Below are 25224 nucleotides of genomic sequence, written 5' to 3'. Positions count from 1 at the left end.
AGAATTATATACAATCAAGGAAAGACACTTTATATGTATAAGATTACTATTACAATATTAAATGGCTTTATGGAGACTTTACATCTTTTACATTTACCTGGATGGAGTTGAAATACATACTTCTTAGTAAAGTATCACAATAATGGAAAAATAAGTATCCAATGTACTCCATACTAATATGAAATTAATATATAAACAATTACATGCTCATAAGAACAATAAAACACTAATATAGTCCAGTTCAGGGGTAGAGAGAAGCGGGAGGAGGAAGGAGGGAGGATGTTTGTCAGACAGAAGGAAGGCATGAGGCGGGATCTCACCTAATGTGCACATCAAGAGAGTGTATAACATGCTCCCTGGGTGAGGGGCTCTTCTGCAAATGGAACTTTACTGGAAATGAGAACAATGTAATCTAAAAATTGTACCCTTGTATTAATTTGAAAAAATAAAAAAAAATTCAAAAAATTGAAAAAATAGGGTGGTGCCTATGGCTTAAAGGAGTAGGGTGCCAGCCCCATATACTGGAGGTGGTGCATTCAAACCCGGCCCCGGCCAAAAATGGCAAAAAAAAAAAAATTCAAAAAATATATTAAATGACTTCAGTAATGTACTTGAGTAAAGATATACATTTAATTGGTAGCCTGATGTGGAAGACGATATTAATCAAAAGACATTGATTTTAATTCTTGATCTTGCACTTACTCTGTAACCTTGGGAGGAATAGTGTTATCACATGTAAATGTTATTTTTAATCTGTAAAATAATGCACTAATATGACCCCAGCATCTTAATGAGTGTTGCAAAGACAAGACAAGATAATATACACTGAAAGTTAAAGATATTGTATAGTTGTGAAGGACAAGGATTTTTATCAGTTTTCTTGGAGTTTTTCAAGGTTATTTTTGACTGTAAATTGAATTTTTTTTTCACTTCATATCCATATGTTTTTAGTGGTTAGTATTACCTGATGGATATAATTATATTTCCCTGAATATATAACTTATTTTATATAATTCAATATTTGTTATAATATTTTTAATACTTAAAGACACTTAAGGAAATGTTTCTTTTTCCTTTAGGAAAGAAAAAAGTGAATTTTAAAGAATTCATTGGTACTATGATGAGAGACACAGAACGCTTCTCTGAAAAATTATGTATGTAAGAACATCATGTCTGTGGTTTTTGTGGACCAAATAGTTTGACAGATTTTAGAAGAGTATCTTATGGAGGTAGTCATCCTACATATAGGTCATCAGGCAAATAAATACCTGGCTTCTAGCTGCTATGTTTGGTCTTAATTTTCTCTATTACTAACCTCTAATTCTATAATAACTTGTAATGCATGTGAATTGAAGGCTACCGTAATTTTGTTTTTCATGTGCATGCTTACAGAGCTATAGACCTGTTTATATAAGGTTCATTTTGGGGGAAGATTTAAAATGTCTTTTCACTTTGGGAAAGTTAATGTTTATCCAACTCTGCAAAATTTTTGGTTATAGCTCTTTGCATTTCTTTCCATCTTCCAATTTATTCAATAATATTTATGAGCAGTAAATATGTGCCAGGCCTATGTTAAGCTGTAAATGTGTAATATGAAATAGTTTTTGCCACTAAGCAACTCACCATAAAGAAATGTAAATGAGTAAAATTGGAATGTAATTACCACAAAGAAGTGTTAAATACAGGAGGTGGTGGATACCCCAGTCACTCTGATGTGAATAACTCACATTGTATGCCTGTATCAAAACATCACATGTACCCTATAAAGATATACAAATACTATGTATCCATAATAATTACAAATAAAAAATTAAGAAAAAAAGTGTAAAGTTGTATTTGTATATTTTTAATAGCGCAAAGTTAGTATATACTTTAAAAACCAGGGCTAAGGCCCGGCGCCTGTGGCTCAAGTGGCTAAGGTGCCAGCCACATACACCTAAGATGGCGGGTTCGAATACCCAGCCCGGGCCCGCCAAACAACAATGATGGCTGCAACCAAAAAATGGCCAGGTGCTGTGGCGGGCGCCTGTAGTCCCAGCTACTTGGGAGGCTGAGGCAGGAGACTCGCTTGAGCCCAGGAGTTGGAGGTTGCTGTGAGCGTGATGCCATGGCACTCTACCCAGGGGGATAGCTTGAGGCTCTGTCTCAAAAAAACAAAACAAAACAAAAAAAACCAGGGCTAAAAGTAGCATGTGTTATTTTGTGCTTACATATTGGGTAATGGTGGATTTTGAAGTAATGGCTATTTTCACCTTACAATATAAATTGATTTAATTTGCCTTCTATATAAGATAAAGATGAGGAAAATATATTTGTCAGTTACTTCAGTTTCCTAGGAATTTCAATTTTATGTCAGTTAAAATTTTATTAGCACAGATAATATTTTTGTATAGTATATTATCTTATTCATATGTGTAGTTATATTTTTCTGATTTTAATATTGTATGTTTATGTTTACTTCTTTTTCTTTTTATCGTGCTGCTTACAGCATGTCTTCTTTATTGGTTCTAAATACCTCATTGGGACCTTCCATTCATTTACCCTTCTATTTTCTCCTTGTCTATCAGTCTCCTCCTGTTTTCATTTTTCCTCCTTATTCAGTTTGAATTCTCTGATCATATATACCTAATAGCCTAAACTGTATTGCCTCTCTATATTTCTTGTACTGTCTGACAAAACTCCCAACACTAGATGAACCCAATTACCTGCTTTCTTCGTGTGGCTGACAGGATTTCTGGAGAAAATCATGCAGTCAAATAGATTGTATAGAATATTACTATAAAATCTTGGTCATCAATGTCCACTGGCCCTCAACACTACGCAAGAATTATGAGAGGTTTTGCCAGTTAGCTCATTCTCCCTCTCTCTAAAATAGCTATTTAAAATCTGCATTCTCTGCCAGGTACAGTGGCTCATGTCTGTAATCCTAGCACTCGGGAAGGCCAAAGTGGGTGGATTGCCTGAGCTGAGGAGTTCAAGACCAGCCTGAGCAAGAGTGAGCTGGTCTCTAAAAAATAGGCAGGCGCCTGTAGTCTCAGCTATTCCAGAGGCTGAAGGCAAGAGGATCACTTGAGCCCAAGAGTTTGAGATTGCTTTGAACTATGATGCCATGGCACTCTACCCGGGGCAACAAAGAAAGACTCTGTCTCAAATAAATAAATAAAATGAAACAAAATAAAATCTCCATTCTCTCAAACTTCCAATCCTACCTCAACCCTTACCCTTCTCACATTTAACAGATAACTTTGTTTTTATGTAGAAAACAGAAGCCTGTATCAATTTTCAGGACATTAAGATAGTTCTCAATGTTCCCTTCTAAGAGTTTAAAGTTTTTATTTTCATAGGTAAGACTTTAATTCACCTGGGATTGTTTTTAATGTTATCAGGTGAAATTGGATCCAGTTTAATTATTTTCCTGTAAGGATAATTAGCTTGTCATTTTTATGTTAGTTTGTGAATTAGAATTTATGTATTATGTGAATTGTTTGATTTGAAACCTGATACTCACACATGGTGACTTTGGAATTTAGATTATCATTGGAGATTTTCTTAATTTCCCTGACACTTTATTGGCCCTTTCATTTTGGTCTTGCTTGTTTGCTGCTTCTTTTATGCCTGACTTTTAAACATTAGCATGATCCCCGACTTCATTCTGAGAGTCTCATTCTCTAATTAAGGCTCTTTAGAGTGATCTTATTTTTCTAAATAATATCTATATCCTTTTGACTCCCAATTCATCTCAAACTTAATGTGTTCTCTTCCAATGAATTTGTTCTTCCTTTGGTCTTTGATACCACTATTTACCCAGATGCTCAGGCCTCCAACCTAGGAGTTCCTGATGGTTCCAGCCTCCTCAGCTTCCCATTCAATTTATCACTAAATATTCTCAGCTTCATTCACAAAATATAACTTGAATTTTTCCACTTCTTATTATCTATGTCATTGTCACCCTTGCTGAAACCACTGTCATCTTTTTTTCTGAACTACTAAGGTAGCTTCATTTCTAATCACCTGGAGAGTCCATTCTATATATAGCAGCAGAGTGACCTTAAATTACAGACATGAGCCACTGTACCTGGCAGAGAATGCAGATTTTATAGCAGCAGAGTGACCTTAAATTTCTAGTGGGATAATTTCACTCCCCTGTTTAAACTCCTCTGGAGGTTTCCTAGTGAAATTTTAATAAAAATAAAACTTCTTTCCATTGTCTGTAGTGATAGAGGAAGTAGGAACCAGAGAAAAGTTTTGGAGAGAAACATAGAGCAAAAGCTATTTATTTCATTGTTTTATCAACTGGAAATGTTTATGAATTCTAATTTTTTTTGTCGCCCCTGGTAGAGTGCTATGGCATTATACCTCACAGAAACCTCAAACTCCTGGGCTCAAGTGATTCTCTTGTCTCAGCCTCCCAAGTAGCTGGGACTACAGGTGCCTGCTATAATGCCCGGCTATTTTTAGAGATGTGGTCTTGCTCTTGCTCGGGCTTTTCTTGAACCTGTGAGCTCAGGCAATCTAACTACCTCTGCCTCCCAGAGTGTTAGGATTAAAGGCATGAGACACCATGCCTGGCCTTGAATTCAGATTTTTTTTTGAGACAAAGCCTCAAGCTATCCCCCTGGGTAGAGTGCTGTGGTATCACAGCTCACAGCAACCTCCAACTCCTGGGCTCAAGCGAGTCTCCTGCCTCAGCCTCCCGAGTAGCTGGGACCACATGCGTCCGCCACAATGCCCTGCTATTTTTTGGTTGCAGCCGTCATTGTCGTTTGGTGGGCCCAGGCTGGATTCAAACCCACCACCTTAGGTGTATGTGGCTGGTGCCTTAGCCACTTGAGCCACAGGCGCTGAGCCTTTAATTCAGATTTTTAAAAATCTATAGCTCAGTTAGGTTTTTCACCATCCCTAGTGGGGAGTAATGCCCCCCCTCAAAGCTCAATCAAAGTTATTCTTTACAATGATTATTCATGGTTGGGGAAAAATAAGTTCTTAAAATATTTCAAAATCCTCAAATATATATGAAATTGGGAATTAAATATTTTCTGATTGGATATTTGAAAATGGGCAATTCATTTATGCTGTATTCCTTAATTTTTTTTAAACCACAACAATTTTAATTCTTGACTCTTTCAGGTAATAATTTACTATTTTAACTTCTTGGTAAAGCATGTCATAAAACTTGTGTTTTATCCATCCTTTAGTATTATCTGATGCTATTGAAAACCTCAACAATCTCGGCAAGGAGAGGATAAGAGTTCCTGACCTGTGGAATACTCTCTCTAGTTTGAATAGTAATTTAAAGAAAGATGAATTTCTAGCAGCATTAAACCAACTGACAGTTGATGGTGAGTATTCAAAATACTAAAATTAAAAGGTATACAAAGATATGATTTTATCATCTGTCAACTCTCATTTACTTGTATCTTGAATTTGGTTAGGTAGAGTATTTCAACGTGGTTGAAATGCCAATATATGCATTTAGGAAATACTGTATAAAGAAAGTTCAGACTGGTTGTTCTATGTAAAATATAGATACCTAATTTATTAGTACTCTAAATTGATCAAATATACATTGAGGACTTTCAAGTTGTATAGTGTGCTGCCCGAAAATGATGTATCTGAATGAACACAGAGTGGGTGATTAGGAAATGTTACAAATCTATTCAAATTTTATAATAGCACTACTTGGGATATTTATACTCTTTTGTTGACATAGCTTTTATTTAACTTGGTAGGAAAATACACCTGCTGGTAGCCATCACCTCTATTTAGTCAGCAAATTAAAACAATTAAATGAAACAAAAACAAAGTCTACAGAAGTATTGTAGAACCAAGACTATGTACTAAAAGTTTTAAAGCAAAATTCCATCATTTACTACTGGCATTCTGCATGCAGATGGATAAAAGAATACATAGACCACAGTTGAACATTTCTATTCCTTTATATTCTTAGTACCTAGAAGTTACAAATGTATTTTTATGGTCTTTCATGTGGAACGTTTATAGAAAACTAGTTTAGTAACATGAGCAGGACGTCATGAGCAGGGGTCTTTGTCAATAAGCTGTCTTTTTCTGTGGTTGTATTTACCCTTTTTCATCATTAATTTTCTGTTTAATTGAGGCTAGTCATTTGGACTTTACAGTATATCAATTATTTTATTTGGATATTTGCGGTGGAAAGAGTTGAAAAAAGAGGAATATGTACTACTTGTTTTATTTTTTTTTTTTAATTTTTGGCCGGGGCTGGGTTTGAACCTGCCACCTCCAGCATATTGGGCTGGCACCCTACTCCTTTGAGCTGCAGGTGCCCCCCCCCCCCCGTACTACTTGTTAATACGGGTTTTCCCTCTCTTTTTTTCCATGGCAATACTTCAGGGTTTTTTTTTGTTTGTTTGTTTGTTTTAGAGGGAATAGAAATTGTAGGCAATAAGTAACAGAAAAAGCAATAGACAGCATTTATCTTAATCAGACCAACAAAGTATTATTTTATGAGATACAAAAATAACTAGATCCCAAGCCAGGGGTCCTCAAGCTTTTTAAACAGAGGGCTAGTTCACTGTCCCTCAAATCATTGGAGGGCCGGACAGCGGGCCCTGGGACGAGTCGGCTGCTAAGCAGGACAGGCAGTGGTGGCAAAAAAACCCTGTGGGCCGGATAAATGTCCTAGGTGGGCTGCATGTGGCCCGCAGGCCATAGTTTGAGGATGCCTGTCCCAAGCTATCTATAAAAGTAAATATGTGATAATAAAAAACCAATGTATTATATTTGATTTATTATTATATACTGATGAAGCAAAAGACAATGCAAAATGCAGAAAATTATTTTACTATTTAAATCCTAATATATACATAATAATGAACACTATGTGTGAACCCCATTTCTTATATCATTTCTTCTTTTAATGCTGTATCTTTAGTACAAAGATACTTAGTTCTTAATTCAATGCAATGGTTTTCAAAGTTTTGAAATTTAGTAATTTTTGGATTTTTGTTTGATATATATTTTTTTTTGTTTGTTTGTTTTGAGATAGTCTCAAGCTGTCGCCTTGTGTAGAGTGCTATGGCATCACAGCTCACAGCAACCTCAAACTCTTGGGCTTAAGCGAATCTCTTGCCTCAGCCTTCCAAGTAGTTGGAACTGCAGGCACCCACCACAACACCCAGCTATTTTTTTGTTGCAGTTGTCATTGTTGTTTGGCAGGCCCAGGCTGGATTCGAACCCACCAGCTCCGGTGTATGTGGCTACAGGCGCTGAGCCATTATTTGATATTGTTAAAGCAGTAGAATCATTTTTATAATTGAAATTTTGTGCAATATCCTAAAATATAAAACATAAGAGTTTCAGTGACCAAAGCGGGGGAAATGACCAAATAAACTGATGAAACATCTCAACAGAACCTGAGAAATAGGAGAAAGAACTTTAAGAATTACTAATCTAGGGTATTCTTTTGACTGGGATATGTTAGAAAGGAAAGAAAGAGCTGAAGGTAGTGGCTCATGCATATAATTCCCTGCTTCTTGGGAGGCTGAGCTGGGAGAATCCCTTGAGGCCAGGAGTATGAGACCAGCCTGGATGATATAGCTGTAGTGAGAGAGACCCTGTCTCAAAAACAAAAAAACCTCCCCCACCAAACTCCTCCAAACAACTAATGCAGATTCTCTAATTAGTGAAATTGAAGAGTGAGCTCTTGGTTACTGGTAGCATTCCATACTGACTCCTTAATATTTCTAAATATATATAAAATTTAGAAAATAATTTTGTGATGGTTATAAAAAGCATTAAAAACAGGAAAGGTATTTACCATTTAGCAAATTCAGAAATACTCCCCAAATATCTAGTTATATAGCTTTTGAGTTCTCTTGTTTCTTCTGAATGAAGAAAGTTGGGTTTGAGCAAAACTATCAAGATGGTATGGAAAATAGTCAAGAAGACTGTGAAATACTGAATCCATAGGCTAGGAATTAGATGGAAGAAATTATTAATAAGTGTCAGTAGGCATTTAAGGCCTGCAGCATTCTCTTTTCTGCTTATGATTTCTCCAGTTTTACATATTTTAGATATTTTTTAGCATAGCTTTCACCTCATTTACTTAATCATAGTGTTAAGACATTTGTGTTCAATACTTGATAGATTTGACTTGTACCCTTGCAATATGCTCCATAGGTGTGGTTCCACCATTAACCCTCCCTCTATCAGACCACCCCCCACCCCTTCCCATCCCTGACCCCTTCCCTCCTTCATCCTGGGCTATAGTTGTGATTTATCTCTTGTATGAAAGTGTGAGTGATTATAAATTGTTTTTTTTAATTAAATCATAGTTGTGCACATTACTACCATCATGGGGTACAGTGTGTTGTTTCCATATACAATTTGAAATGTCTTAAATTTAAATCTTTAATCCAATGAAAGTCTATCTTAGTTAATGGTGACAGATGTGGGTCCAGTTTCAGTCTTCAGCAGGTTGCCAGCCAGTTCGTCCAGCACCGTTTGTTAAATAGGGAATCTTTTCCCCACTCAATGTTTTTAATTGGCTTGTCAAAGATCATACAGCAGTAAGTAGCTGGGTTCATCTTTTGATTCTCTATTCTGTTCCATACATCTACCTCTCTGTTTTTGTGCCAATACCATGCTTTTTCGATCACTGTGGATTTATAGTATAGTCTGATGTCTGGTAGTGTGATTCCTCCTGCTTTGTTTTTGTTTCTGAGTAATGTCTTGACTATTCGAGTTTTTTTCTGATTCCATATAAAACGAAGTATTATTTTTTGAGATCTTTAAAGTATGACAATGGAACTTTAATAGGAATTACATTAAAATTATATATTGCTTTAGGTAGTATAGACATTTTCATAGTTCTCTTTATAGAGATCTTTCACATCCTTTGTTAGGTAAGCTCCCAAATATTTCATCTTCTTTGGCACTACTGTGAATGGAATAGAGTTCTTGACTATTTTTTCAGCTAGACTGTTGTTGGTATATATAAAGGCTACCAACTTATGGGTGTTGATTTTGTAACCTGAGATGCTGCTGTATTCCTTGATCACTTCTAGAGTTTAGTAGTAGAATCCCTGCTATTTTCCAGGTATACAATCATATCATCTGTGAAGAGTAAAAGGCAATACCCTTGATTGCCTTTTCTTCCCTAATTGCAATGGCTAAAACTTCCATTACAATGTTAAAGAGCAATAGGGACAATGGGCAACCTTGCCTGGTTCCTGATCTGAGTGAAAATGATTTCAATTTAATTCCATTCAATACAATATTGGCTGTGGGTTTACTGTAGATGGCCTCTATCAATTTGAGAAAAGTCCCTTCTATGCCATTTCTCTTAAGTGTTCTAATCATGAATGGATGCTGGATATTATTGAAAGCTTTTTCTGCATCAATTGAGAGGATCATATGGTCTTTGTTTTTTAATTTGTTTATGTGGTGAATTACATTTATAGATTTACATATGTTGAACCAGCCTTGAGATCCTGGGATAAAACCCACTTGGTCATGGTGTATAATTTGTTTGATGTGTTGCTGGATTCTGTTTGTTAGGTTCTATTAAATATTTTTGTATCAATATTCATTAGTGATATTGGTCTATAATTTTCCTTTCTTATTGGGTCTTTTCCTTGTTTGGGGATCAAGGTGATGTTTGCTTCATAGAATGTGTTGGGTAGTAGTCCGTCTTTTTCTATATTTTGGATAAGGTTAAGTAATATAGGTATTAGTTCCTCTTTAAAAGTTTGGTAGAATTCTGATGTGAAGCCATCTGGTCCTGGGCTTTTCTTTTTAGGGAGATTTTGTATAGTTGATGCTATTTCAGAGCTTGATATAGGCCTATAAATTGGTTTTATAGTAGTACTTAGTACGCTGGATATTTAGATTTTTGAAGTTAAACTGATATGTGCTCTTTTTCTCCAGACTCCTGTGTCTGATGTGTGGTATGACTTAGCTTAATAACTGTTTTAAGGGGGAAGTCAGGGCTTGGCAACCAACTCTAAATTTCATCATCTTCTTTCATGCAATGTCTGTTCAAGACAGATCTGAATCTTAGTTTCAGGCTCTAACTTTGAAAACTAGCACCAGCTGTGATTAACCTTGCTTTGGTTTAGCAAAGAATATTTGGGCCCCAAATACTTGATAGCATCTCTATCCATCCACATATCTTTTCATAGGATTTGTTTAAAGGTGCCCAGGGAATCATTCCTAATATTGATAGTAGCTATTCTATTTCAGTAAGATGTTAAAACCTAAGGATCAAACAGGGGATCACAGGTTATGTTCAGAGATTTGGGTCTCTTAGTAAATGAGTCCAAAGCTAGCTGCAAATTTTGTTAGATTATGTTCCACTATACCTATTGACCTCAGATGGCTCTGTTTCCTTCGCTTGCTAGCTTGCTTTCTCTTTTCTTTTTCTTTTCTCTTTCCTCCCTTTCTCCACCTTCATTCCCCCTCCCTCTCTCTCGCCCTTCCTTCCTGAAGTCTAAATAGTTGTGATTTAGTTGTACTTGATTATATTTATGTAGATTCAGGGGGTGCTCCATTTAGGTGACTGAGTTACAGTATCTGTTTCTTTACGGTGATCTTTAAGCTGCTATAAATTGAAGACATTCAATTTAGTAAGTCTTTATGTAACTTGGTCCTAGAAGACTTAATCAGCTTTGTGGATTGATGTGAGGCTGTTGGAAAGCTATCCAAAATAAAAGGGAGTAAAAGAAGCATGGAAATACACAACCCTTTCTCTTCCTTCTCTTTTTTTTTTTCCCCATCAAAGAGATAACTGATGGATTCAGGGGCAGAGCCTTTATTGCAAGGGATAGATAAGGGCCTACTGAAAGACAGAAGTAGGAAAAATGTTACAGTGAAGACATGTCCCTTTGATATATAGTTCCTAAAAATTCAAGTGTTCATTTAAAAGTCAAACTAGATAGAAGATAAGAAATCATTAGTTGTGGCTCGGCGCCTGTGGCTCAACCGGCTAAGGCACCAGCCATGTACACCCAAGGTGGCGGGTTCGAATCCCCAGCCCGGACCCGCCAAACAACAATGATGGCTGCAACCAAAAAATAGCCGGGTGTTGTGGCAGGCACCTGTGGTCCCAGCTACTTGGGAGGCGGAGGCAGGAGACTCGCTTGAGCCCAGGAGTTGGAGGTTGCTGTGAGCGTGATGCCATGGCACTCTACCCAGGGGGATAGCTTGAGGCTCCATCTCAAAAAAAAAAAAAAAAAAAAAAAAAGAAATCATTAGTTGTAGATATATAGTTAAACTCTATACTGGTTTTTATCTGCTGGTGAAATACCTTGCTGGCTGTGCTTTGTTCCAGTTTATCATAAACTAAGGATTTAATTCTAAATCCTTGAACTAAGCTTCCCTGTTCCTGACTAGGAAAACAAAGCTAATTTTGTCTCCTGTATTTGTCACTTTGACTTTGTAATATAGTACTTATATGTTCTTGGGTAAGAAATTATAGCCATAAAACTATCAGGCACTGAAAAAAGTCTTAAAAGTTTTCTACAGAATTTTTATCTCCAAACAATTGAAGGACTAAATTAAGACTAAAGTTTGTCTCTTAGTTTTATCTAGGAATATATATTAGTTTTATATTTTAGGAATATATATTGTACAGATTCTGTTAATTTATGGATAATAATAACTCAGTTTGACTTATATAGTCTTAAGGTTTTATCCATAAAATTAATCTTTTGGTTACTCAAAAATGTAAAAAGGAAATATGATGGTTATGAATATATCAAGTGATTTACATTTTTATAGATTGCTTAATTAGACCTGAGTTTTGCTTATTGAAGCTGATCTATTAAAAATAATTTCTTGTAGATGGTGACACAGTACAGTTTGAAGAATTTGCAAAAGTGGTAAAGAATATGTGTGATGCTTCCAGGTTAGAAGGTAAGTACTAGATTATGTGTGACTATTAAATTTACTTTTGTTGAATGGGCTTTTGTTTTTTTTAAAGTGTTTTTGGTTTTACTAATTTTTGATTAACAGGTGGGCATTAATTTGCTTATAGGCAGGCATAACTTGGTTTTGATTAAAGGTTGGCTGGCATGTAGGAACTTGGCTTTTGGAATGTTCTCTCCATTGTTAATTTGTAAAGCTGGCTCTAGACTATTTGTTGGAGAACTTGGAGGAGCTAAGAGAATAGATATAGTATAAATAAATTTCTGTGCATTCGTTTGATATATACGAATAATATATCAGATAATAATTTTAAGGGAGTATGGTTGGTATCTGATCTTGTAGTTTAAAATTTTAGAGTTGAAACAGGCAATTCTAGGTAATGGTGAGGATTAAGGGGGGAAATTGGTGTGGATAACTCTGGAAAGTAAGGGAAGGCTTTTGGAGTTAAGAGTATTGTGTGGGAACTTGTACACAGAGTAAGAAAGAATTCTCAATGCAAAGATTAGGATAAAAAGAAGTAAAAAGTTTATCTTAGTTTCCCCTAGAGAGAAAGGGCTTGGCACAAAAAAAGAAATGCCAGCAGGGAGGATAAGGGATTTGGGATTCTTAAAGAAAAAAATGATTGCTGCCAAGTAATAGCAAAACAGCTGCATCTGTTTTTCCCTTTTTTTCCTCCTCTCTTCCTCCCCCCCCCCCCCCCCCCACTTTTCTCTGTGAGGCTGGCTTATCAGGGTCCTTGGAATATGGTTAAGTGAGAATTATTCTCCTTCTGTCTGCTCAGTTCTTTCTAGCACTGTAAAAACAGAACTCTGAAGGTGGTTTATCTTAAAGACAGTGAGTTAAGCCTCAGGTGGTTAACATTAAACAAGAGGATGTTTTGTGTTGTGATCTTTCGCTTTGAAGGGGGAAATTATGTTCTCTGAGTTTTCTTCTTTTTTGCCTGCTGTTAGATTATTTTTCTCTGTCAGATAGTTTATTAGCCAGGCCATCCTGTCAAAGAGGTCAAAGTACACTGAGGCTAGGATCATCCTTATTGTCATTGGATGATAATGTATTAGAATGGAGATTATGATCAAAATGCCCCAATCCTCAGCAAATGTGAAGGAATGGTCAGAAAGTAGTCTATAATTGTGTCATGAGAGTGGCATAGTTGAATGACAGGCCTGACCCTCAAGGGAAGAAGGATTATGTTTGCGTGAAAGTGGAACTAAAATGAGCTGGCATCAGCAGCAGAAAGCTAGAAAAATGCAAGTCTGCTTTCTGGTCCTATGGTATGTGGAGCATGGAGGATGGACAGATTCTACTTGAGATAATTGTGCATGGGAAATACTTTTAAAGGAAATGAAGTTTTAGTTAAGACAAAGAAACAAACTTAATATAGGCTTATGGGTACTGGCAAAGCTCAGATTGCCATCTACAGCTGCCTCTCATTGAAGTTAGGAAAACAGGAAGTTAGGTAGGACCTAAGGTACTAAGAAGCTGTGATTACTATTTGTAGATAGTTTCTGTTGGCTTTGATAATAATACTATTTTTACTGCTATGTGCATGGCATTTATTGAGGCTAATATTGAGTCTAATACTGCTTTAAGTGCTTTTACTGCATTTTTGTTTTTAATATCTACATTACTTACCTTGAGGTAGATATTATTATCCCATTTTAGAAATATGACTACTAAACTTTATAGAAGAATTAAGGTAGTAATAATTTGATCATGGTCACACAGAATTAGTCACAACTAACTGGAGCCAGGATTTGAATTTGGGTCTTTATGATTTTGCCAATGATAGAAATGAAGCAAAATTCCAGAAGCTAAGGTACATTTGGGTCTTGGTAGAATTGAAATGTAAAAGTGAGTGAGTCCTTATGAATTTTGTCTCATATTTTACATTTCTCATGATTCTGAAATTTATTTTACCTATATTAGAATATATTAGTTTTATTTGCTACCAGTGAAACTCCATATCAAAATAACTAATTTATATAATCACAGTGAAATATTAAGCTATATCAGTCATTTTAGTTGTCCCAACTTTATGTGAGCTCCAGGGAAACATGACTGGCCAAGAATTCTTTGCATATTGTGTTGCTGGCCATAAAATCCTCTGAAGGCTGAATTACTCTCTGAGATTTTTTTCTTCTCAATTCAGGATGTAATAATAAACCATGAACTGCCACTGGCAGAAATCTTTAGTGATGGCTACTTTTACTTACTTACTTACTTTCTTTTTTTAATCAGAGGTTTAGTTCAATTGTCACATAATGTTTTCTGTTTCTAGAGTTACAGGAGATTGTCTCAGCTTTTGATTTGGTTGAAGGTGGCATGATAGCTGAGAAGAACTTGGAAGATTTTCTGAGAAATGTTGGGATTAAGTCACCTAAAGAAGATGCAGAGAAAATTCTTCAATCAAATTTTGTTTCAGGTAAGCATTTTCAGAATTACTCTTAATTTTTTTTTGTTGTTGAACTACCTATAAAAATAGTGTGCAAAATCTATAGGTATTTACTACCTTGCTATAAATATTATCTTTGAAAAGCAGCTTTTCCTCTTCTAATTTCATTTTTTGATGTTATAAGTGGTTATAACCACTTTTTAACAAGTGGTCTAAATTTTGTGTGTAGTGACTTACTGGAATACTGTCTCCTCACAGATATATTGATTTAGTGGATAAAAGACAGCATAAGAATTCAAGTTATATGAGCAGAAATGCTAACTTTTCTGCCTTTGGCTGAGTGAAGTTACTGGGCATTTCTTTATCCAACTCCATTACTGGAGAAAGAGAACTAGTATATCTATAATACAACCTTGTAGGGTTACAGATGGAAAGGAATATAAAAGTATCTTTTTTTTTAGGATATAAAAATATAAATTTGCTTTATACTAGATAAAGGGAATAGAGGTGGGGGAAAGAAATGAGAAAGAGAGAGAAAAGAGCAGAGAACCAGGAGTGAGAGAAAGGAATATGTGGGAGAAGGGGAGATAAAAGTACCATTTAAGACGCAGCATGGTGGCTTAAGCCTGTAATCCTAGCACTTTTGGGAGGCCAAGGTGAAAGGATTGCTTGAGGCCAATAGTTCAAGACCAGACTGGGCAATGAAGCAAGACTTCAAATAATTAAAAAATTTGCTAGGTACTGTGGCAGGCGCCTGCACCTATAGCCCATTACTCAGGAGGCTGAGGTGGGACGATGGCTTGAGCTTAGGAGTTTGAGGATGCAGTGAGTTATGACTGCGCTACTACACTCTAGCCTGGGTGAAAAAGTGAGACCCTGTCTTTTTAGGAAAAAAAAAAAAAAAAAAGAAGAAGGTAGTACCTTGTAAATAAAATGTTTAAGAAATATACAAAAGTTGCATGTTGATTTTGATTTTTGATACTAGCCTTTTAATATAATCTTCTTCAGAGGTTCTTATTTGTTATTTCTCTTTTTCTTACAGAAGACAACATGGTGAATGCTAAAGATTGTATGAGGGCTTTGAGGGATACCCAGAAATTTTCTAATTTTATTGGTAAGAGCTTTATGGTAAAATAGTTAGAAGGCAACAATACAGAACTCATTCAAAATTCATCTAATCAGATGCTAAATTTGGTGTTCAAATCTTCTTTATAGTATTTGTACCAAATGTTTGATTCTTCTATACTTGAACTCTTCTAATTATGGGGAATTACATTTCATTTTTAAATTAAGAATTGTGCATTTTTGGTTGAAAAGATTGGAAAAATTACAAGGTTATAATCTCTTCCAATAATTAAAATAAGATACTTTTTTGATACATCAATAGCTATTTTTAAAAAATGTTATAAAAAAGGTAAATGGCCAGAAATGTAAGGAATATTAAGCACAATCTTTTATAATATTACCCTATGGAAATATTTATGATAATGTTTGGTAAATATCCATTTGGGATTTTTTTCTTTACATTTATAAATACTTGCGTATTCTGAAATTACTATTTAAAACTTTTAAACTGAGCTCCAGAGAAAGCTATTATCTAATAATATTATATATAATATAATAATATAATATTATATAATAATATTTCTATTATTTTGTCCATAATATTTCACAATTGTTTTAAAAATTTTTTTACTTCAAAATATTAAGGGGGTACAAATGTTTCTGTTACATGGGTAGCTTTTCTGATGCTTTAATCAGCGCTATAGGTATGCCTATCACCTGAGTAGTGTTCATTGAACCTGTTAGGTAGGTTTTTACCCCTTCCTCACTCTCTCTTCTCCCTTTTTTGATTTCCAACAACTTTTACTTCTTTCTGTGCCCATATATGCCTATCAGTTAGTTCCAAATTATTAGAGAATACATGTAGTATTTGTTTTTCTATTCTTGAGATACTTCACTTAGGATAGTGGTCTTCAGTTCCATCCAAATTGCTTCAAAAGACATGAACTCGTTCCTTTTTATGTCTGAGTAGTACTCCACAGTATATATTAACTTATACCACCTTGTGTTCGTACGCTCCTGAATTAATGGGCCACTTCTTTGAAATTATAAATTGTGCTGCAGTAAACATTTGAGTGTAGGTATCTTCTTGATAAAACGACATCTTTTTCTTGGGGGTAGATACCTAATAGTGGGACTGTTGGATCAAATGGCAGGTCTACTTTTAGTTTTTGAGAAACCCCTATACTGTTTTCAATAGGGGTCATACTGGTTTTCAGTCCCACCAACAGTGTATAAGCATTCCCTTTTCTCTGCATTCACACAAGCATGTCTTGTTTTGGGACTTTTTGATAAGAACCATTCTTGCTGGAGTTAGGTGAATGATTTGTATTTCCCTGATGATTAGTGATGTTGAGCATTTTTTCATATATTTGTTGGCCATTGGTATATTTTCATTTGAAAATTTTCTGTACATGTCTTTTGCCCACTTTTAAATGGAGTTGTTTTATTTTTTTTTCTTGCTGAGTTCTTTCTAGATTCTGATCCTTTATTGGATGTATAGCATGTGAATATTTTCTCCTGTTCTGTGATTTGTCTGTTTGCTCTGTTGATTGGGTCCTTGGTTGGAGAGAAGCTTTTTAATTTGATCAGATCCCATTTATTTATTTTTGTTGTTTTATAATTACTTTTAGGGTCTTCTTTATAAATTTTTTGCTTAGGCTGATATCTATAAGAATTTTCCCAACATTTTGTTCTAGAATTCTTATAGCATCATACCTTAGGTTTAAGTCTATTATCTATCATGAATTAATTTTTGTGAGTGATGACAGATAGGGATCCTGTCTTCTACATGTGGCTATCCAGTTTTCCCAGCACCATTTATTGAATAGGGATTCTTTCCCCCAGTGTATGTTCTTGTCTCCCTTGTTGTGGATCAGATTATGAGGATGGCTTAATGTCTGGGATCTGTGTTCCAATCCATCAGTCTGTGTCTCTGTTTTTGTGTCAGTACCATGCTGCTTTGGTTACCATAGCCTTAGCTTAAAGTTTGGTAGAGAGATACCTCCCAGTTTGTTCTTATTGTGTAAAGTTGCACTGGCTATTTGGGGACTTTTAAAACACTCCTGGACCAGACAGTGTCACTCTCAAATTTTTCCAAACCTAAAAAGAGGAATTGATATTTATACTGTAGAAATTATTTCATAACATGGAGTAGGAAGGAATCCTCCCCACTTTGTTCTTGAGGCCAATATCACCTTGATACCAAAGGCAGGAAGAGGCGCAGCAGAAATGAAGACTACAGACTACAATACTTTATAAGTGTAGATGGAAAAATTCTCAATAAAATCTTAGCAGCCAATTTCAGCTTCACATCAAAAAAATAATTCACCATGACCAAGTGGGCTTCTTCACAGAGACACAAAGATGGTTCAACATATGCAAATCTGTAAATGTAATTCACTATATAAATAGAAGCAAAAACAAGACCATATAATCCTTTCCATAGATGCAGAAAAAGCATTTGACAAAATTCAGGATCCCTTCATGACGAGAATGTTTAACAAAATAGGCATAGAAGGGATATACCTTAAAATTACAAAATCCGTATATGATAAACCCACAGCCAACATCATACTGAATGGGGAAAAATTGGAAGCATTCCCACTTAGAATTGGGACTAGACAAGGTCGCCCACTATCATAAGTTCTGTTCAACATACTGCTGGAAATCCTATCTAGAACAGTCAGACAAGAGAAGAAATCAAGTGTATCTAAATGGGGAAAGAACGAGTTTAAACTATTACTCTTTGCTGATGATCTGATCTTGTATTTAGAATATCCCAAAGAAGTAATCAAGAGACTCTTGGAATTGATAAATTCAGCAAAATCTCAGGGTATAAAATCAATGTATGCAAACCAGTAGCTTTTATACATGTCAACAGTCAAATTGATAATCAAATCAAAGACTTAATACCTTTCACAATAGCAACAAAGAAGATAAAATACCTAGGGATAAATTTAGCTAAGGAGGTGAAATACCTATATAGGGTAAACTACAAAACAATGAGGAAGGAAATTGAAGAGGATATAAACAATGAAAAGCTGGATCATGTTCATGGATTGGCAGAATCAACATTGTTAAAATGTCTAGGCTCTGCACCTGTGGCTCAAGTGGCTAAGGCGTCAGCCACATACACCTAAGGTGGCGGGTTCGAATCCAGCCTGGCCGCCAAAACAACAATGATGGCTTCAACCAAAAAAAAAAAAAATAGCTGGTGCTGTGGTGGGCCCTGTGGTCCCAGCTACTTGGGAGGCTGAGGCAGGAGACTTGCTTGAGCCCAGGAGTAGAGGTTGCTGTGAGCTGTGATGCCATGGCACTCTACCCAGGGGGATAGCTTGTTGCTCTGTCTCAAAAAAAAAAAAAAGTCTATGCTACCCAAAGTGTTTTACATATTCAATGCAATCCCCATTAATATACTAACATCATTAACAGATCCAGAAAAAATATATCTGTGCTTCATATGTCTACCTTTTGAAAATCTTTTGTTCATGCGTTTTACCCACTTTTGAAAGGGGTGGTTTGTTTTTATCTTGCTGGTTTGAATTATTTGTAAATTCCAGATACTATCTCTTTACTGGATGTATAGTTTACAAATATTTTCTCCCATTTTGTAGGTTGTCTATTTGCTCTGTTAATTATTTCCTTTGCTGTGCAGAAGATTTTTAATTTAACCAAGTCCCATTTATTTATTTTTTGTTGCTGTAATTGATTGCTGTTGGGATCTTCTTCAAAATTCTTTGCTTAGGCCAGTTTCTAGAAGAGTTTTTCCTACATTTTTTTCTATAATTTTTATGGTTTTGTGTCTTATATTTAAGTCATTTATCCATCTTGAATTGATTTTTGTAGGTGGTGAGAGAAAGGGGTCCTGTTTCTTTCTTCTGCATGTGGCTATCCAATTTTCCTAGAACCATTTATTGAATAGGGCTTCTTTTCCTCAGTGTATATTGTTGTCTGCTTTGTTGAAGATCAGTTGGCTGTAGGTAGATGATTTTATATCTGAGTTCTCTATTCTGTTCCATTTGTCTATGCTTATCATTGTACCAATACATTGCTGTTTTGGTTATTATAGCCTTGTGGTATAATTTGAAGTCTGTTAATGTGATAACTCTCGATTTTTTTTTTAAAGAGTTCTTTGGCTATTCAGGCTCTTTTTGGTTCTGAATGAAAGATGGAATTAATTTTTCTAGATGTGTGAAAAATGATGCTGATATTTTGAGGGGGATGGACTGAATCTGTAAATCACTTTTGGCAGTGTGGACATTTTAACAATGTTGATTCTACATGCAGATTCATGGGCATGATATGTTTTTCCATTTATTCATGTCATCTGTGATTTTTTCATCATTATTTTGTACTTCTCTTTGTAGAGATCACAGAAGTATATTCCTAAGAATTTTATTTTCACTGTAGCTATTGCGATTAGTGTTGAGTGTTTGATTTTGCTCTCAGCTTGATTGTTGTTGGTATATGGAAATGCTACTGATTTGTGTACTTTGATTTTGTACCCTCAGACTTTGCTGAACTTATTTATCAATTCGAGGATTCTCTTGGTAAACATCTTTGGGATTTTCTAGGGATATGGGATCCTATCTATGGGATATGATGGGATTTTCTAGGGATATGGGATCATATCTATGGGATATGATACAAGATCATGTCATTAGTAAAAGCAATAGTTTTACCTTGGCTTTCCTAATTTGGATAACCTTTATTTTTCTCTTTTGGCTGATTACTCTTGTTTGGGCTTCCAGTACTATGGTGAACAGAATTGGTGACAAAGGGCACTCTTGTCCTGTTCCAGTTCTTAGGGGGAATGCTTTCAATTTTTCGTCACACAGTATGATGTTGGCTGTGGGTTTATCATGTATGGCTTTTTATAATTTTGACATATGTTTCTTTTATGCCTAATTTGTTGAGGGTATTCATTATGAAAGGGTGCTGGATTTTTTTTTTTTTTTTTGAGATGGAGCCTCAAGCTATCCCCCCTGGGTAGAGTGCTGTGGTATCACGCTCACAGCAACCTCCAACTCCTGGGCTCAAGCGAGTCTCCTGCCTCAGCCTCCCAAGTAGCTGGGACTACAGGCACCCGCCACAATGCCTGGCCATTTTTTGGTTGCAGCCATCATTGTTGTTTGGCGGGCCCGGGCTGGGGATTCGAACCTGCCACCTTAGGTGTATGTGGCTGGCGCCTTAGCCGCTTGAGCCACAGGCGCCGAGCCAGGGTGCTGGATTTTTATTGAATGCTTTTTCAGCCTTTATTGAGATGACCATATGATGTTTGTTTTTAACATGGTGAATCACATTTATTGATTTACAGATATTGAATTAACCGTGCTTCCCTGGGATGAAGCCCAGTTGATCATGGTGAATTATTTTTTGGATGTGCTATTAAACTGGTTATTATTGAAAACCTGTATTATTTTGTCTGTAATATTCCATATCTTGTCTTTTAAAAAACATTAACAGTATAATCTGGGTATTTTTCTGTGTTCTATTATATCATATAAGCCTACCTCATTCTTTTAAAAGATTATATAACATTCTAAAGTGGAAAGATAGTATAATTTTACCCATAATACTTTTGATGAATATTTGGGTTATTTCCAATTTTTTGCTTTTACAAACATTTTGTTGGACATCCTTGTACATGTATCATCACTCACATATCCACAAAGATTTTCTGTACCACAAATTATTTAGAAGTGGTCTTGCTGGGTCAAAATGTTTTCAGATTTAAAATGTTAATACTACTACCTAATTACCCTCTGAAAGTTTGTAGAAATTCATAATTTTAGCAATAGTGGGTATTATTTATTAAAAATTATCATAGTTGAAAATTTTATTTTTTTACAATGTACTTCAGTTACTAGTGAGCTAAAATGTATTTCATATGATGATGAATGTCCTTTGATCATTTTAAAATCTGACTGTCACAAATTTTTAAATAGCTCTATATATTTTAAGGGTTTGATGCTTTATGTTATATATTGAACTTTTTCTAGTTTATTATTGATTTTTTTCTTGATTTTGTTTTTGGTGAATTGATTTTTGCCATTTTCTGTCTTATCTTGTTAGTTTTCGTAATTTGTATGTTCCTAGGAAATTTTAAATTGTATTTAGGTTTTTAAATTGGAGTATTAGGATAGTTGTATGTACTTTAACATTCTTTTGTGTTTTTGTATATGTGGTCATTTTCTCATTCTTAAATTTGTACATGTATTTCTTTTTTAGTTTGCTAGTGAATGTTTTATTATCTTTCATTTTTAAGGTACTATTATAACACTTAAGTTTCTCTGCTGGTCTTTGATTCAATGGGATATTATTATTGTTATCTTCTAAATATTTCCAGTGTGTTTTGATTTTCTCCTTGACCTTAAAGTTGGTTAGGAGAAAACTTTAAATTGTGAAGCAATTTAAATGTCATTGTTATTCTATATTTGTTGTTTATTTCTGGCTTCATTTTATTGAGTTAGAGAATGAGGTCTGTAGTAGAGGGTTTGATGGTTCCCTCATTCATTAGAGATGGAATTTCTTTAATTTTTATGTATTTACTGTTTAATAATCAGTGTAGTACACTCTCTCATTCCACTATTCATTCTGTGTTTGCAGCGTTGAATGAGGCCATCAATACATTGGACCACATGAAAGAAAGTTATCAGTTTAACAAAGACAAACATTCAGATGTACTCGAAAACACCAATAGACTTTATTTTACTGATGGCATTCTTAAAGAAATAATTGATGAGTTCTCTGCTGAGGGTAAGTTAATTTGGCAAGTATCTACCAGCTTGTAATAGAATTTTCATCTAAATTTTCCCTAGAGAGAAACCAGTCAGTGTTTTATTATTAAGCATGATATTAGCTATAAAGTTTTCAAATACATTTTTAAAGATTGAGTAAATTCCATTCTGATTTTCTGTGGCTTTATAAAAACATAATTAGATATTGAATTTTTATCAAATGCTTTTCTTTTTCGTTTATGGGGATGGTCACATGATTGTTCTTTGGTTATTCTGTTAGTTGTGGTAAATAATGCCATTAGGTCAACTTTTGTTTCTGGGTTAAGCTCTACTTGGTCATGAGGAAATTTGCTTATGTATTTTCCACTACTACATTTTTAACTTAATTTAATTAATTTATTTATTTTAATTTTTTTTTCTTAAGTCATTTGTACATAGATCATAAATACATTAATGCCATTACGGGATTCAATGTATTGATTATTTGTACAAATTGGAGTGCTTACATCCTACTAAACAACATAGCCTTCAGTTCTTTTACCCAATTACAGGATTAAGACCTTTGTGTTCTACACCTGATAGATCCAACTTGTACTATGCAATATGCTCCATAGGTGTGAGCTCCATACCAACCCTCCCCCTATCAACCCACTCCCTCCCTTCCCCTCTACCCTTCCCTTTCCTCCTTCATCCTAGGCTATAGTTGTGTTTCATTTATCATATGCTTGTGTGAGTGATTATAAATTGGTTTCACAGTAGTACTGAGTACATTGGATATATTTTTTCCCATTCCTGAGATACTTTACTAAGAAGAATGTTTTCCAGCTCTGTCCATGTAAACATAAAAGAAGTAAAGTCTTCATTTTTTTAAAAATGCTGCTTAGTATTCCATGGTATACATATACCACAATTTATTAATCCATTCATAGGTCGATGGGCACTTGGGCTTCTTCAATGACTTGGCAATTATGAATTGAGCTGCAATGAACAATCTGGTGCAAATATCTTTATTGCCAAATTATTTTTGATCCTTTGGATATACACCTGGAAGAGGAATTGCAGGATCAAACAGCAGGTCTATATTTAGATCCCTGAGTGTTCTCCAAACTTCCTTTCAAAAGGAACATACTAGCTTGCATTCCCACCAGCCCTGCAGAAGTGTTCCCTTTTCTCCACATCCACGCCAACATCTGTAGTTTTGGGATTTAGTGATTTGGGCTACTCTTACTGGAGCTAGATGGTATCTCAGAGTAGTTTCGATTTGCATTTCTCTGATGATTAATGATGATGAACATTTTTTCATGTGTCTGTAGACCATGCGCCTATCTTCTTCAGAGAAGCTTCTGTTCATATCTCTTGCCCACAATGAAATGGGATCACTTAGTTTTTTTGTTTTTTTTTTAGTAATTAGTTTGAGTTATCTGTGGATTCTGGTTATTAGACCTTTGTCAGAAATATAACTTGCAAAAATCCTCTCCCATTCTGAGGGCTGTCTGTTTGCTTTACTTAGTGCATTCTTGGCAGTGCAGAAGCTATTTAATTTCATGAGATCCCAGTAATGTATTTTTGATGTTGCTTCAATTGCCCAGGGTGTCCTCCTCGTAAAATATTCTCCCAATTTTTAAAAAAATTTATTGTTGGGGATTCATCAAGGGTACAAGAAACCAGCTTTCACTGATTGCATTTGTTAGGTAAAGTCCCTCTTACAGTCGTGTCTTGTCCCCTCAAAGTGTGGCACACACCAAGACCCCACCCCCCTCCCTCTGTCACTCTCTCTGCTAATCTCTTCCCCACTCCTCCCTCCTTATTCCTCTCTCTGCTCACCCCCTCCCCTTGTCATTAATTGTCCTCATATCGAAATTGAGTACATAGGATTCATGCTTCTCCATTCTTGTAATGCTTTACTAAGAATAATGTGTTTTACTTCCATCTATGTTAATACAAAGGCTGTAAAGTCTCCATTTTTTAAAATGGCTGAATAGCATTCCATAGTATACATATACCACAGCTTGTTAATCCATTCCTGGGTTGGTGGGCATTTAGGGTATTTCCACATTTTGGCAATTGTAAATTGAGCTGCAATAAACAGTCTAGTAGTGCAAGTGTCCTTCCTTATGATAAAAGGATTTTTCCCTTCTGGGTAGATGCCCAGTAATGGAATTGCAGGATCAAATGGGAGGTTTTCCTTGAGTTCTTTGAGGGTTCTCCATACTTCCTTCCAAAAAGGTTGTATTAGTTTGCAGTCCCACCAGCAGTGTAAAAGTGTTCCCTTCTCTCCACATTCATGCCAGCATCTGCAGTTTTGAGATTTTTGTGGGCCATTCTCACTGGGGTTAAATGGTATCTGAGGGTGGTTTTGATTCACATTTCTCTAATAATTAGGGATGATGAGCATTTTTTCGTATGTTTGTTTGCTATTCATCTGTCTTCTTTGTAGAAGGATCTATTCATGTCTGTTGCCCATTGATATATGGGATTGTTGGCTTTTTTCATGTGGATTAATTTGAGTTCTCTATAGATCCTAGTTATCAAGCTTTTGTCTGATTCAAAATATGCAACTATCCTTTCCCATTGTATAGGTTGTCTATTTACTTTGGTTGTTGTCTTCTTAGCTGTACAGAAGCTTTTCAGTTTAATTAAGTCCCATTTGTTTATTTTTGTTGTTGTTGCAATTGCCAAGGCAGTCTTCTTCATGAAGTCTTTCCCCAGGCCAATATCTTCCAGTGTTTTTCCGATACTTTCTTTGAGGATTTTTATTGTTTCATGCATTAAATTGAAGTCCTTTATCCATCTGGAATCAATTTTTGTGAGTGGGGAAAGGTGTGGGTCAAGTTGTCTTTTACATGTGGATATCCAGTTCTCCCAGCACCATTTATTGAATAGGGAGTCTTTCCCCCAAGGTATGCTCTTGTTTGGTTTATCGAAGATTATGTGGTTGTAAGATGTTAGTTTCATTTCCTGGTTTTCTATTCAGTTCCAAATGTCTATGTCTCTATTTTTCTGCCAGTACCATGCTGTCTTGACCATTATGGCTTTGTAGAATAGCCTAAAATCTGGTATAGTGATGCTCCTGGCTTTGTTTTTATTACTAAGAATTGCCTTAGCTATACAGGTGTTTTTTTT

The 25224-nt window shown here is 35.4% G+C and overlaps 1 protein-coding gene across 1 annotated transcript in view; it reads left to right on the top strand.

The window, feature by feature from the left end:
- EFCAB13 (EF-hand calcium binding domain 13) overlaps window positions 1-25224 on the top strand; it is a 119806-nt gene that overhangs the window by 50567 nt on the left and 44015 nt on the right. The window contains exons 7-12 of the mRNA XM_023511231.1: window positions 1080-1154; window positions 5196-5339; window positions 11821-11892; window positions 14183-14326; window positions 15339-15410; window positions 21971-22120. Coding sequence (XP_023366999.1) covers window positions 1080-1154; window positions 5196-5339; window positions 11821-11892; window positions 14183-14326; window positions 15339-15410; window positions 21971-22120 — 657 coding nt within the window. The remainder of the gene's footprint in view (window positions 1-1079; window positions 1155-5195; window positions 5340-11820; window positions 11893-14182; window positions 14327-15338; window positions 15411-21970; window positions 22121-25224) is intronic.

This window comes from Otolemur garnettii, unplaced genomic scaffold (genome assembly GCF_000181295.1).
Source record: "Otolemur garnettii isolate 467f Iridium unplaced genomic scaffold, OtoGar3 scaffold00018, whole genome shotgun sequence".
In the NCBI taxonomy this organism is placed as follows: Eukaryota; Metazoa; Chordata; class Mammalia; order Primates; family Galagidae; genus Otolemur; species Otolemur garnettii.
The sequence above is the reverse complement of the archived record's forward strand: the minus strand, read 5'-3'. Positions and strand labels throughout refer to the sequence as shown.